Source organism: Panthera tigris, chromosome F3 (genome assembly GCF_018350195.1).
Source record: "Panthera tigris isolate Pti1 chromosome F3, P.tigris_Pti1_mat1.1, whole genome shotgun sequence".
Lineage (NCBI taxonomy): Eukaryota > Metazoa > Chordata > Mammalia > Carnivora > Felidae > Panthera > Panthera tigris.
In genome coordinates, this window is record NC_056678.1 from 41,445,744 (window position 1) to 41,462,305 (window position 16,562).

The 16,562-nt window shown below is 38.4% G+C and overlaps 1 protein-coding gene across 7 annotated transcripts in view; it reads left to right on the forward strand.

Moving 5' to 3' along the window:
* Positions 1–16,562, forward strand: part of PPP1R12B (protein phosphatase 1 regulatory subunit 12B) — a 218,280-nt gene that overhangs the window by 156,073 nt on the left and 45,645 nt on the right. The window contains exon 1 of one of the 7 annotated variants that reach the window (XM_042976398.1): positions 13,770–15,618. The exons of the other annotated variants lie outside the window; for them this stretch is intronic. Within the exon in view, the coding sequence (XP_042832332.1) occupies positions 15,517–15,618 (102 nt within the window). The 5' untranslated portion in view covers positions 13,770–15,516. Of the gene's footprint in view, positions 1–13,769; positions 15,619–16,562 lie in introns of those variants that run through there. 7 annotated transcript variants of the gene reach the window in all.

Sequence of the window (16,562 nt, forward strand, 5' to 3'; positions counted from 1 at the left end):
GAAGGCAGGAAAAGAGATAAAAAGAAGCAAAGGGAAAACAGAGTAAATAGGAAATATAAAATATGTAAGTAATCATAATGAATATAAATTCATCTGCAAAGCCAGAGAGACACAGATTATTCTACTTACTATATGTGGTCTTCAAAATGACACTGAAGGAGGTAAAAACATATGGGGAAAATTGCATGCAAATACCCAGGAAAAAACTGATATGGCAACATTAATTTCCACCAAAAGGTAATTTCAAGAAAAATCATCAAATTATAGGAAGGAAGATATTTCTTACTTGTAAGGAAGGAACAATCCACAAAGAAGATATAAAATAATGGACTACAGATACTGAAAATATAGGTTCAAAATTTATAAACCAAAAGCTGACAGAATAGCATGGAAATGGTATATCGACATTCAGAGTTGCAGATTTTAACATACCTGTCTCAGAAACTAATGTCAAACAGGCAAAAAATACATAAGGACATAAAGGATTTGAAGAACATAATTAACCAGCTTGATCCAATAGATATAAAGTACATACGGAATGTGTACACCATGGGGATCCCATTAAATTTAAAATCAACATTCACTCATTTATTCACCAAATATTTATGGAATGCCTGATATTTGCCATACATTGCCCTAGGCACTTGGAATACATTGGTCAACAAGATAAACAAAGATCCTGGCCTCATGAAGCTTAACATTCTAGTAGGGAGTAGGAAGAGGGGGCAGGCAGTGAACAACAAACATAATAAAGTATATAACAAGTTAGACACTGATAGATGCAGTTTGAAATGAAAAGAGTTAGATAAGGAGGATTGCTGGAAAGGATCCTGGTTGTAGTATCAAGTAGGTTGTCTGAATCACCCTTGTTGACAGACTGAGATTTGAACAAAGATTTAAAGAAGCTGAAGGAGTCACGAAGATATCTGGAGGAAGAGTGTTCCAGGCAGAGGAAACAGCTAGATCAAAGGCCATAGGGTGGGAAAGTACTGGCACATATAAGAAGTCATAGAGAAGAATAGTAGGAAAGAGAATCAGATCGTGTGGGTATAGGGTACTGTAAGCCTTTGTCTTTTACTCTGAGGAAAATGAAGAACCATTGCAGGATTTTGAGTAGAGTGACATGATCTGACTTAAATTTTAAAAGAAACAAAACAGATGAACATAGGGGAAGGGAAGGAAAAATAAGATAAAAACAGAGGTGGGCTACACCTCGTAGCTCAGTCAGTTAAGCATTCAACTTCAGCTCAGGTCATGATCTCATGGTTCGTGGGTTCAATCCACATGTAAGGCTCCACATTGGCAGTGCAGAGCCTGCTTGAGATTTTCTCTCCTTCTGCCTCTCTGCCCCTGCCCTACTTGTGTGCACTCACGCACACCTGCTAGCACTCTATCTCCTCTCACTCCCAAAATAAATTTTAAAAAATTTATAATAAAAAACAGAGAGAGAGGCAAACCATAAGAAATGCTGAAATACAGAGAACAAACTGAGGGTTGCGGAAGGGGAGTTGGGGGGAGTGGGCTAAATAGGTGATGGGCATTAAGGAGGTCACTTGTTGGGATGAGTACTGGGTGTTATAGGTAAGTGATGAATCACTAAATTTATAGAATTTAAAAATATATAATATATAAGTATATAAATATATACATATATAAAAATATTTATATATACATATATAGTATATACTAGATATATACTATAGTATATACTATATATATACTATACTATATATAGTGTGTGTGTATATATGTGTGTGTGTGTGTGTGTGTGTGTGTATATATAAAGAATCATTGTAGCTGCTGCATGGAGATTTGACTTGAGACAAGTTTATGAGCTGGGGAACTATTAAAGTAATCCAGGCAAGAGATAATGGGAGCTTGGATCATGTGGGAGTGGTGGAGGTTCTGAGAGTTGATAAGATTCTGAATATGTGAGATGTGAGGGAAAGATGACTCCAAAGTCTATTGGTCTGAGCAATTGGAAAGATACAGTTGCTATCAATTGATATGGGGCAGTCTGCAGATGACGAAGGTTGGGGAGGAAAATCAGGAATCCAGTTTTAGGTATGTTAAGTTTAAGATATCTATTAGATATCCAACTGGAAAAATTGACAGACCTTTTGCATCTTCTTTGCATCTTTGGAGCATTTAGATGGTATTTAAAGCCATAAGACTATATGACATAGTGGAAAGCCATAAGACTATATGACATGGAGGGAAGACAATATAGAAAGAGAAGAGGACCAAGAACTAGAACAATAAAGATATTTGCCTAATTAAAATGCATTAAAGACCTAAATGTGAGATCTGAAACCATAAAAGTCCTAGAAGAGATTGCAGGCAGTAATTTCTCTGACATTGACCATAATAGCATTTTCCTAGCTATGTCTCCTAAGGCAGAGGAAACAAAGGTAAAAATAAACAATTGGGACTACATCAAAATAAAATGCTTTTTGCACAGCAAAGGAAACCATCAAACCAAACAAAAAGACAACCTACTGAATGGGAGAAGATGTTTGCAAATGATATATCCAATAAGGGCTTAATACCCAAAATATGTAAAGAAGTTATACAACCCAACACCAAAAGAAACAATCAGGTTAAAAAATGGGCAGAGGAGGGGCGCCTGAGTGGCTCAGTTGGTTAAGCATCTGACTCTAGATTTTGGCTCAGGTCATGATCTCACGGTTTGTGGGTTCAAGCCCCACATTGGGCTCCACATTGACAGCATGGAGCCTGCTTGGTATTCTCTCTCTCCCTCTCTCTGTCCTTGCTCTTTCTCTCTCTTTCTCTCTCTGTCAAAAATATAGAAAATAAACTTTTAAAAATTATTTTAAAAAGGGGGGCTGGGCACCTGGGTGGCTCAGTTGGTGGAGCGTCTGACTTTGGCTTGGGTCATGATCTCGCAGTTTGCAGGTTTGAGCTCCACATCCGGCTCACTGCTGTCATTACAGAGCCTGTTTTGGATCCTCTGTCCCCCTCTCCGTGCCCCCCCCCACCCCACTCATGCTCTCTCTCTCAAAAAATAAACATTAAAAAAAAATTTTTTTAACAAAAAATTGGCAGAGGACCTGAATAGACATTTTTCCAAAGAAGACATACAGATAGCCAACAGACAAGGAAAAGATGTTCAGCATTACTAATCATCAAGGAAATGCAAATCAAAACCACAATATCACCTTATACCTGTTAGAATAGCTGAAATCAAAAACCCACGAAATAACAAGTGTTGGCAAGGATATAGAGAAAAAGGAGCCCTCATACACTGTTGATGGGAATGTCAGTTGGTATAGCCACTGTGGAAAACGGTATGGAAGTTACTCAAAAAATTAAAAATAAAATATATGATTCAACAATTCTACTATTGGGGTACTTAACCAAAGAAAACAAAAACATTAATTTGAAAAGATGCATGCACTCCTATGTTCATTGCAGCATTGTTTACAATAGCCAAGAAAAGTATGGAAGCAGCCTAAGTGTCCATCAATAGATGAACAGATAAGGAAGATATGGGGTATATGTGTGTGTGTGTGTGTATGTATATATACACGATGGAATATTATGCAGCCATGAAATAGATGAGATTGCGCCATTTGGAACAACATGGATGGACCTAGAGAATATTATGCTAAGTAAAATAAGTCAGACTGAAAAGAAAGACAAATACCATACGATTTCACTCATAAGTGGAATATAAAAAATAAAAGCCAACAACAAATGAGTAAGAAAACAAAAACCAGAATCAGATCTGTAAGTACTAGGAACAAACTGATGGTTGCCAGAGGGGAGAGTGTTGGAAGATACAAGCTTCCAGTTATGGAAGGAATATATCATGGGAATAAAAGGCACAGGATAAGGAATATAGTCAATGATATTGTAATAGTGATGTATCGGGATAGATGGTAGCTACACTTGAGATGAACATAGCATAATGTGTAAACCTAACAAATCGTTATGTTGTACGCATGAAACTGTTGTAACATTGGGTATCAATTATACTCAGAACATTTAAAAATTAACAAAAAAAGGACATTCAACTAATTATACCTAGGTGGTGCAAGTTTCACTGATTGGAACACCAGACTTTGTGATCATCCTTCTGAGTGGTTAAAAACAGATACGCTTTGCTCTTGGAGTTTTGATTCCAGTTTTAATGACAGTGTTGTATATTGCCACTCAGTCTGTATTAGGACCAGTGGTATGTATTTGTAAGATAGCTAGGTCACCAATAGTCTGTGGTATGGAAGAGGTATTTTATTTGTTGTTTTGTTTGTTTAAATATGTGCTAACTAAACATATAGAGACTGTGAACTTAACTCCAATAACACATTATTAGCACCACCCAAATTAACTAACCAGATAGTAACATTACATGCAGAATCGTGCAAACTGATTAGAACAGAGCCCAGGGCACTCAAATATTAGTTCTTATATGCCCTTTGTGCTAAAACAAACAATATGTATGTGGTTCAATGTATGCCAGTCAGTCAGTCATCATGGAGCTTAGTTCTTTCCCAAATTGCATACTAAGCAGCAGACTCCCGGAATCTAATTAATTTGATCCCCACATTGGTCCTGTTTGCCACAAACATTGCCATGCTTCATGGGCCTCACAAGTTGTGTTTCTTAGAGAAATGCATATGTAGCTCTTACACTCTGCAACAGTGTTTGCCTCGGCATAATTGTATTTGTGTGTAATTACATTGGCATTGCAATGTGGGAATGACAGGGTTGACAGGACTATTAACTTGCGTACCCTGGGAGTTGTTTCCCTCCTCCCCCCATGGCTGACTGAAGGAGCTGTGTTTCTGGTTAGATTCTACTGTGGGAGTTTGAAATGGACTTCTTATTAAATAGCACATAGACTGTTCTTTACCTGGACAGTAAATTAACTGGAATTAACTGGACAAAAAATAGTACTCTCCCTGTGATATATTTTATCTTTCAACTTTTTCTCTGTAATGAATGGCTTTTTTTTTTTTTTAATCTCTTGTATCTTAGGCACAGGGAGAAACTTTTATGTCATCTTCAGAGTTATAGCTGTTCTGTTTAGCCTGCACGAAAGCTTAAACTTCCTTTGGCAGAACTCTAGTGAAGGGGCAAACTTATGTCCAGTGGAAATGAGAGAGGCAGAAAAAGGAAAAATTTAGATGTTGAGAGGATTCAGTTGGCACAGAAGAAAATAATTTGAGCAAAAGAGAAATGAGAGCATTAAAAACTAAACCTAGCAGTGCAATGGCGTCTTCCATTTTCAACTATCTTGAAGTATTTTTAACTGAGAGCATGGACATAAAGCATATATAGATGGTATATAGACAACTCCTAAAGCATATGGACAAACATTTACACTGTATTTGTCAACAGCATCTGCAAAGCAGAAAAGGTGTATGCCAGTTCATCGTAGACTAGGAATGTTCGTTTATGTACTTTTCTGGGACTTGTACTATTATTATAAGAAAATTAGATGTTGTGGCACCTGGGTTGCTCAGTTGATTAAGCATCCAACTCCTGGTTTCAGCTCTGGTCATGATCTCATGGGTTGGTGAGTTCAAGCCCTGCATCAGGCTCCAGGCTGACAGTGCAGTGCCTGCTTGGGATTCTCTCTACCTCCCTCTCTTCCCCTCCCCTGCTCATGCATGCCCTCTCTCTCTCTCTCTCTCTCTCTCTCTCTCTCCCTCCTCCTCCTCCTCCTCCTCCTCTCTTCCTTTCTCTCAAAATAAGTAAACTTTTTAAAAAATAAGAAAATTAAGTGTTGAGTTTGTAACTACATTTTTAATGCTAAGGAAGGAGGGTTCTCAGTAAACTTAGATGAATGGAGTAGACTTTATTTCTGAACCAACTATAAATTCACAATTAGGAAAAGTAGCTGAAGAATTAAAACTTCTACATGATCCATACATAGATGCTTTTCTTAGTACAGTAATGGCCTTCTTCCTTAAAACTCTGCCAACTACAAGTAATGGGAAATATTTTTCCTTTTCTTACCACCCGATGGAGCATTCAGCCAAATTTATAGGCTTTAAAGAAAATTACCAAAATATTAAAAAGTAACTAAATCAGGCTGATGATAGTTAAAACACTTGAACTTAAAGTAGACTTTCTGAACCTTTTTGTTTATAATTTATTTTTATAGGCTTCTACTACTCACGGCTTATGATGGTTCTCTGATTTTATACCTTTAAGTATAGGTTTCACTATCAAGAAGCTCACTGTTCCTAAATACTGAGCCTACGTTTTAGACATGCCACCAGATGGTAGTGTTTTGCCTGACACACAGATTACAAGCACAACATAAATATCAAACGTATCTTTACGCACTAAACAAATGTATTTTAAAGGATACTCTAAAATATAATTAAGTATTTTATAGTATTATAAAACTATGGTAGTATTCAACATCTTTCTCCTTGACTTTTTAAAGCAACCTTATTGAGATAAACAACTTTTTTAAACAACTCTTTCCTGAACATCTATAGTTGTAGTAAGTTCTAACAAAAGTTTTAGATAAGTCATACTCTTATAAGCTACTTATTCGGTGTTTAACCAGCCATGTAACCTATAAAGCTCTTTGGGCTACTTCTAAGCTAATCAAAAAGATGTAATTTGCTCTGTTAGTGCTCTTGATCATTTGCAGCATTTTTTCTCATCAGAGCCCTGTGAGCATTTTAGCAGAGTAATTACTTCTTCATCATAATGATGACACTCTGTCTAGAGTGTTGTAGGACATTCAGTGTCCCTGATCCTGGCTTGCTAAATGCTGATAGCACCCTCCAGTCTTTGTGAGAACCATCGTGCCTGAAAATGGCACTGTCTCTTTCCCTCACCCCTAAGCAACCCACCAGAGTTTTCAGTGAATGTGTTTTGTTGGTCTGATTTTTTAGCTTTTATTGCTTTTTCATAAAGAACACATGTCAGAAGCCCTCTATTAAGTGGAAAGAATTGCATGGCTTCTTTCTGCTCTTTATTTCCGTATATTGGAATAAGGCTGATACTTCACTCTAGAGTGATTCATTTCAAAGGAGAAGTTGAGGGTAAGAGACTCATTTTGTGGTAAAATCCCTAGTATTTCTACCTCACTCAGAATCATCTACACAGGAGAAATCATTAAACATGAGTTCACATCATTGATCTTCCCTACCCCCCAAGAAGGGGGAAGATTTTCGTAACACATAAATTAAAAATGAGGATTAAGATGGAAAAATGGAAGGACAAAAGAGTCACGTGACAAAGAACTTCCTGTTCTCTTCAGAACTTCTCACATACGCCCTTTATCCCTCAAATAATGCGTGTGGCTCCTCTAGGTGCCCAGTAATAAAAACCACAGTATAAATACATGGAATGGTAAATGCAGCTCTTCTGCACTCTGTTCTTCAGACTTGGCTGTGAGCTATTGGTGGTCTCCTTTAAAAGCACCTTATTTGTTCAGTATGAAATTAGAGATTACTTAAGAACATATGGAAGAGTATGGCTTGACTGGGTTTTTTGTTTGTTTTTTGTGCTTATAATTCTTTTTTCTTTAATTGAAGTACAGTTGGCTTACCATGTTATGTGGGTTTCAAGTGTGTGGCATAGTGGCTTGACAATTGTGTACATTATGCTGTGCTCACCACAGGAAGTATGGTCCCCACCGATCACCACACAAGGTTAATACGGCATTATTGACTGTGTTCCCTCGACTGTACTTTTCATCTCTGTGATTTAGTTTATAACTGGAAGTTTGTGCCTCTTAACCTCCCTCACCTGTTTTGCCTATCCCTCTACCACCCTCTCTCCTGGCAACCACCAGCTTGTTCTCTATGTTTATGAATCTGTTTCTGTTTTGTTTTGTTTTATTTTATTTTATTTTATTTTATTTTATTTTATTTTATTTTATTTTATTTTATTTTATTTTATTTTATTTTATTTTATTTTATTATGCTTATTTTTGAGAAAGAGTGCTAGCAGAGGAGGAACACAGAAAGAGGGAGGCAGAGAATCTAAAGCAGGCTCCGTGCTATCAGCTCAAAGCCTGAGGTGGGGCTTGAACTCACAAAGCATGAGATCACGACCTGAGCTGAAGTCGGATGCTCAACTGACTGAGACACCCAGGTGCCCTGTTTTTTTTTTTTTTTTAGATTCCACATGTAAGTGAAATCATACGGTATTTCTCTTTCTCTGACTTAATTCACTTTGCATAGTACCCTCTAGGTCTGTCCATGTTATCACAAATGACAACAGTTCATTCTTTTTTATGGCTGAGTAATATTCCATTGTATATACATACCCCACTTCCGTATGCATTCATCTCTCTATGGACACTTAGGTTGCCTCCATATCTTGGCTATTGTAAGTAATGCTACAATAAACATAGGGGTGCATATATCTTTTTAAAATAGTGTTTTCATTTTCTTTCCATGAGTTACATCAATGGAATTACTGGATCATATGGCATTTTTGCTTTTAAGTTTTTTGAGGAACCTCCATACTGTTTTCCATAGTGGCTGTACCAATTTACATTCCCACCAACAGTGCACGAGGGTTCCCTTTTCTTCACATTCTTGCCAACACTTGTTATTTCTTGTATTTTTTTATTAAAACATTTCTTTTTTTTTTTAATTTTTATTTTTTTTTTAACGTTTATTTATTTTTGAGACAGAGAGAGACAGAGCATGAACAGGGGAGGGGCAGAGAGAGAGGGAGACACAGAATCTGAAACGGACTCCAGGCTCTGAGCTGTCAGCACAGAGCCCGACGCGGGGCTCGAACTCATGGACCGTGAGATCATGACCTGAGCCGAAGTCGGCTGCTCAACTGACTGAGCCACCCAGGCGCCCCTCTTGTATTTTTTTATAATAGCCATTCTGACTGGTGTGAGATGATTGTAGTGTTGTTAATTTTAGCAGTAGGGAGCCCTCACTTTGCAGTTATATAAATCTTGAGATATCCTGTAATCTCTTTGAAGACAGTAATCATGTCTTAAAGAATTTTATATAACCCTAATAGTATGTTGCATGGAGTAAGTACTTAATAGGGTTAGATGGATTGATGTAAGAAAAGTGTTGATTGATGATTGAAAATAAAAGTATTTTCTTTGGTACTTATATTCATAAATGGGACTGAAAATGATTGCTCTGTTTCAAACTCTTAGTTCCAAAAGGAGGCACAGGGATCTTAAACTACTTACACTTCTTAATTGTTCATATTTGACTCATTACTTTCTTTCCGAAATCTGAACTAAAATACTGTGTATTGTGACTACTCAGAAGTTTTAAACTAAGCTACCAAAAAATTTGATTTGCAGCAAGCAGCATAAGAATTTTTGAAAGACTAGGTAATGTCTGCCAATTTAACAATCTCCTTTAGGCTTTAAAGACCTTGTGGTTTGGAAGCCATACTTACTTTCCAAGAAGAACTTTCCTATACTTTTGCTATATCTGATGAAATGGGTGTTGGTAAAGATTCTTTTGGCATTATGCCAAAAATAGAATTTTAGAGATTGCAGTTCTAGATGATTGAGTTTCATGTTTGGGGCCCCATAGAAAAGTCTAGGGCTGAAGTTTCTGGCTACAGTCATACAACATTTACTTATTGACTTACACATCTCATAGTTTGGGCTCGATTCTGACATTCACAAGTGCTAATGGAGAGGGTCTTTTCTGATCTCTTAGCCAGAAGCACTTCAGAACTTTATTCTGCTGTCCTGTTTTCTTTTTTGTAACAAAAGAACTTGAAAAATATAGATAGGGAACATTTGAGATTGGGAAACCACTCTGAGATCATTTTAATTTTAAATGTAACTAATTCCAAGAAATTAGATTTTGCATGACTTGCAGAATGATAATATAAAGCCTCCGGGTTTTACAATCTAATAGAATTATGAGGTTTACTTCTAGAAGTTGTTCATAGTTAATATACCATTTTGCGGGTATATCTACCCCCTTCCACTGCACACCCATTTATATTTGTATGCTCTACCCTCAGAAAGTTTTAAAACTTAGTTTGGCTCAGAGCCAAAGAGCAAATGATGTTCTTTCTAGCTGGCTATTGTTTTACCTGTGCTTTCACATTCTGTCTGACCTTCTATACTCTTAATCCTTGCCCTACTCAAAATCTTTACCCGATGAAATTTTTTTTTTAATTTTTTTTTTAACATTTATTTACTTTTGAGACAGAGAGAGAGACAGAGCATGAACGGGGGGAGGGCCAGAGAGAGAGGGAGACACAGAATCCAAAGCAGGCCCCAGGCTCCGAGCTGTCAGCACAGAGCCCGATGCGGGGCTTGAACCCACAGAGTGCGAGATCATGACCTGAGCCGAAGTCGGACGCTCAACCGACTGAGCCACCCAGGCGCCCCAAGATGAAGTTTTTAAAGAAATATTTTTAATTACTTTATCTATCCTGGATAAATATCAGGACCCTTTTGCAGGCTACCGGTCTCAGTTGAATAGCAAATACAGCAAGCAGAATAAAATGTTTTTTTTCTGTGAACTTAATACTAATACCATGTTTGACACCCAAAATGTAATATGCTTACAAATTCTAACTACGGTCTCCCCCTTCATGTTGTAATAAACACTGTTGATTGATCTTGAATTATCAGTTTATTGGGGAAAGGGGGGAAACCATATTCTTCAACTAGGGAGAGAGAGTTAGAATTCCAAACATGCTTTTTTGACATGATAGTCAGGAGTATACTGGTTCCTCTAGTGAAAGCCCTTCAGTGACATTCAAGGACTCTCCAGTCATGCCATAGAACACACAAAGGATTTGCAGGGTGCATTTGAGCAGTCTGAATATTTGGATGGTGAAAGTCTGACAGTCTGACACTAGAGATGCTTCTGGGAATTGTATCAACCATAACAAAATCATTCTGTCTGGTTTTTGTCCACCAGATCCCAAATTTTGCAGAAAAAGTAATGACTTTCTATAGCGTTTTCAGATTTTACTGATGAAGCAGTGTAATACTGGGTCAAATTTAGTTCAAAGCACCTATCCTTTGCCAGTTTGATAACTCAAGGATGAGATAATTCTCCTCCTGTCATGCCAGAATAGAAACTGTTCTTTCTCTTCTCACCAGCAAAGGACTTGTACTAGCTCTTTGTTCTTGACTTTCAAACTTTTTTGACCATGACCCACAATAAGAAATGCATTTTAGGGGTGCCTGGGTGGCTCATTTGGTTAAGTGTCCGACTTTGGCTTAGGTCATGATCTCATATTTTGAGAGTTCGAGCCCCACATCAGACTCTCCGTTGTCAGCACAGAGCCTGCTTTGGATCCTCTGTCCCCCTTTCTCTCTCTCTCTCTCCCTCTCTCCCTCTCTCCCTCTCTTCCTGTCTCTGTCTCTCAAAAATAAACAGTTAAAAAAAAAAAAAGAAATGCATTTTACACTGTGACCCAGTATGCTTATAAACGTATTATGCCTAACTAAAACAACGGTTCCATGGAAGCCTTCCCTTACTCTATTCTGTGTCATGTGCTATCATATTTGCTGTTCTGTTTCACGTTTTATTGATCTGATTGTGAACCACGAAATTGATTCATGGCCATCTATTGAATCTTAGTTCATAGTCATTATGTCTTTAGCCCAAGTGATTGTTTACTGCCACTAATAAACGCAGTTCTTTGGTGAACACCATCTTAATTATATCTGTAATGAGAGACTGTCTTTCAAAAGTTCTCTGGAGTTCAAAGAAGTTATCTCATTTGGCCCATTTCCCACCCTCGTAGTATGAAAGAACTGGGTTGTTTTTTTTTTTTTTTTAACTTCTTATTTTGAAACAATTTCAAATATTTTAAGAATAGTACAGAGAACTCTGGTATATCCTTCACCCAGAGACCACATTCAGTTTTTACCAGGTTGTCCCAATAATGTTCTTTGTAGCAGAAGGATCCAATACAGGATCACACATTAGACCTGATTCTCATGTCTCTTTAGTCCATCTTTCCTTGCTTTTCATGACCTTGATATTTCTAAGATGACAGGCCTGTCAAGTACGTCCCTCAGTTTGGGCCCAGTGTTTCCTCTTAAGTAGACCCAATTTATGCATTTTCTACCACAATGTTACAGAAGCAGTCCTTTGCTTTTCATTATGCCCTAACAATCTGCCCCACTACTGGTAGTGTTGACCTTTGGCCACTTGAGTAAGATAGTGTCTGCTAGGTTTCTGCATAGTACATCCCCCTTTTCCACTTTTGTGATTAATAGGCAATACTTTGAGATTATGTAAAATCCAGTTCCTCACCCTGTTTTAACCTACTAGCTTTGGTATCCACTAATGTTCCTTCCTTGGATTGACTTTACATTGGTGTTTGCCAAATGGTGATTTTTTTAAATTTCATTACTCCTTTACATTATTATTAGGTATTCTATTGTAAGGAAGAACTTTCTCTCCTCATTTATTTATATTAATGTGTGTTCACGGACTCCTTTTTTGTTCAGTGGGTTATAACTTTTCACTGTCATATTTTGATGCTCAGTTTATCTCAAGTTGGCTTTTTAAGCAGGTCTCCATGTCCTTTTGTTATGTTCCCATTATTGTTAAAGTGCTTCCTTATTTTCTGACATAAGAGACCCAGGCTCATTTTCTTTCCCTGCCCCAGCTCTGGAATTAGCCATTTCTCAGGGAGCCGTGTTTCTTTTATTGGAGAGTACATGTGGAAACGATGATCTGGGCAATAGGTGTGTGAAATGCTACTGGAGTGTTGCTCTTCCCCCATCTCGCAGTGGAGAGAGCTAGGAAATACACATACAGATACATTCACTTAGACGCGCGCGCACACACACACACACACTTACGTCTCTAGTTACTTATGTCGGTATATACTGAAAATCACTGGTTCACACCGATACCTTCAATCCTGCATATCATCACAAGGTTTATTCTAGCTTTACCTTTTTTCTTATTTATACCTTCCTTCTCCAAGATTGAGAAATCTAGGTCCCATTACCCTCAATATGTTTATTTATTGGCTCAACTCCCCTATATAAAGCCAATCTCCTAACTAGACCAGGTTACTGCCTGTCAGCATTGAGAGGATCAAGTGAGATAATGTATGTTAAAACACTTTAAAATATAAGAGAGTTTACCATTGTTAGTACTGCCTAGAATTAGATGTAAGATAGAAGTGAAAAGAGACAGGAATAATAATTGGGAGTAACAGGCTTTTACATTTCCTCTTCAGTTGCCAATGAGAAATGAAATCATTGTATAAACCTACAGAAACATGTCAGGAAACTGATCAGACTTGTTCTTGCCATTTCTTTGAGGAATAATGTAACCTGGTAACTTTCATTCTAGATAGTGAAAAGTATCCCTCCTTAATCCTTCCCTAGACAATCATGCTTGCTGTGGGAATGTTACTATTTAGATTTACATCAATATTTCTTTTCTAGGTGAAGAGATCTAATAGAGAAAAACTCATTCTTATCAGATGAGATTAACTGTATAAGTAGGATCTAAAACGTGAGATTCATAGATCTGAATTCCCAAAATAACTGGCCTTTCAGACACAGTATAATCTGATTTGTGGTGGAATTGATCAGTCTTAAGTTTTTTAGATTGGGAATGAATTAAAGCCTATTTTATTTTATTTTATTTTATTTTAGAGAGAGAGAGTACATGAGTTGGGGAGAGGGGCAAAGGGAAAGAGAGAGAGAATCCCAAGCAGGCACCATGCCTAGCACTGAGCCCAGTGCAGTGCTCACTCCCACCACCCTGGGACCATGACCGAAGCCAAAATCAAGAGTAGGACATTCAACCAACTGAGCCACCCAGGTGCCCAGGTGCTCTTATAAACCCTTGTCAACCTATATTCCTCAGACCAACCCCCAAATAGCTGATCACTTCCCTTCATTAATTTAACAAAATTTGTCATAAGAATAATGAAAATATCAAGATAATTAGAGGAAAAAAGAGTGGCATGCTAGGAAGATTTGAAGGAAAAAGTATAAATTTCATGTAGGAAAAGGGAGAGCAGGGTAGAGTTTCCAAGAGCCCAGAGAGAAGTGAGTTGTTACTTTGGGGATAAACCCATTGGCTTAGAAAGCATTTGGCCTAGAAATGTTGGATAGGGTAGTGATGACAACAGAGTGCAAAAGATTAAATTTGAGATGTTTCAAGGCCAAATCCAAAAACCTTCAACACCAAGCAAATAAATTCCTTTCTTTTTAACTCTTAATTTTCCCTGTGGGTAACTCAGTCCTGTGGTCTTGCATTTCTGCTACTGTCTCTTTTCTCTCTTCATTTCTGACCCCTTCTTTTCCCTTACCTGTAACCCCTTTCCCATTTGGTCTTCCCTGATTACGGTGTTTCAGAAAACTCTGGTAAGCTGTATACTTAGAGACTCAGCCATGAAAGTCTGCAATATACAGAGAGCTTCCTTTGCAGTGGGCCAAAGTTTCAGTTTGCTGGGCTTCCTTGTGGTGCGGCAGGAACGACAGGTCATTAAAATGGAACACAAAGGGCCTGAAGGTGCTTTGACTGATGTGTCTGTCAGGGCTTTGTTACTTAAGAGATCCAGAAGTTGAAAAGTCCCCATCTGATATTTAGCAAACTGTTCAGAGAAGTCCGCCGTTGAACGTGCTGCTTACTCCAGCCGAAGCAGTGGATACCAGAAGGTTGGTGGGCTTTGCCCCTGAGCATGTCCCCAAAGAGCCTCCCTTTATTCCTAGAAGCTGGCAGGCTTTCTTTTCTTCCTGCAAGTGGCAACCCGAATTCTGAGTTGAAAGTGAATCTTTGCCCTTGGCTCTTCTCCAGCATTCCTCGCTGAGCGAATAGGGATTTGGAATGTCAGAAAATAGAAGAGGGGAGGGGAAAAGATGTGTGTATGACTGTGAGTGTTTATATGTAAAAGCAGCCTCGTCTGGGAGGACTCAGGGAAACTTGACTTCCTCAGACGGCTTCCTTCTCATAAACTCTTGGTTCCTTATTTGTAGTTTTTTGTTTTTGGGGGGTTTTTTTTGAGTTGTTTAACCTGAATTTATCACAGCAGTTCTAAACCCCTTCCAGCCCAGTGGAGTCCAGCTAAGGAAAGACGGCATGATTTCCAGAGGATTTCTATTTCTTCCCTCTGGATAAAGCGATGGTAGTTCGTCCCAGGCTCGTCTCCGACAGGATCCAAGGTCATCTTTCCTCTGGGATTTAATCTGGTGTCATCGGGAACCTAGACTCAGGTTTTACTGGGGAGCAAGTCTCAATAAGAAGTGTCCTTTTGGGAGAATCAAGGACTCAATCTAGGCATAAAAGGTGTGGCTCAGCACAGCACCCTCACCGTAAGCTACAAGTCCTGGGCACTTGTGGTTGAAGCTGAACTGAAAATATTGATGGAGCACGCCTCTCAGACTCTGTTTAACTGTGGACTGGCTTAGAGCGCAAGACTATAATTTACAGGGTGGCTTTTATCCTTTATTTAGTTCTATCCAAAGTCTTCTTGCATCAACTGAAAGGAGAGATTCTGTGAGGGTAACCTGCAGGGGCACTTTCTCAGCTTTGTGTGAAGAATCCAGTGGTTGAGTGTCTGTCTACATCCTGAGGAATCATGTCCTCTTTATATACCCGAAGTAAAGAATTCACTCGGAATAGGAAGTCTCAGTCTGATTCTCCCCCAGCATCTCCCTCCCCGACTGCCAAGACGCTCCGAGTAAGCAGTTTTTATTTACGTATGTTCTTAGTTGGGTCAGAGATGGAAAACGTATATGTAACTTGGGGAGTTAGGTTTAGAGCAAAGGCATTTCAGAACATATGGGAATCAGTAGAGGAGAAAAAAATTGCAAGTAAAGACCCTGTGAGCTTTTCTGCAAGAGGTTGTGGTTCATAATACTTACTGTAGTCTTAAGTAAAAGCAGACTTAAATATGCCAGACCACGGTTTCTGTATTTTAGCTTTTAACTGTCAGTTGTAAGCTGCCTAACATACGATTTTAGAGTCCTTGTCACTATATCCTACAGGCGTTTCTTAATTTCTGTGGCTGTTTTTAATTGCTGCGTTTCCTGTTTGGTTTTTTGTGTGGGTCAAATACTACGTTTCCAGAGATAAAGCTCCCAAGTGGCCATGAAACTATAGATGTTAAACTTCAGTTATGGGCAAGTTCCTCATGAACATTTGTGTAGGTGTGTATATGAGAGAGTGTATACCTTTGCCTATTTTGTGTGTCCACTGAGTGATAAAGAGAGAGAAAAAAACACTTGGAGTCTTTACTTCTCAGTCACCCTCAGGAAACTTTGTGCTTCTAAAGTTCTAAATGACTCCTGGCTATTGACAACCAGCTGTGTGGAAGTGTTTGTAATACCCCAGGCAGATCCATCTGAGATTTTTTTTTTCCTCCTCTAGTGAATGTTTCTGTACAAGTGATTTACATCTGATTCAGTGTCTTCCCCTGTAGGAAACTCACAAAAGCAAGGAGTGCTACCAATAGCAAGTGATGAGAACCCTGATGGGCATATTAGGTAGCGGGCAAGGTAGAGCTCCTTCTTAGGGAACAAGGTTGTGCTGTAGTATATGTACAGAGTAAGTAGTACGATGGTCATAGCTTCCTTATTTGGGGAGCTGTGGGGAAAAAATCTGCAAGAAACCTGAATTGACTAT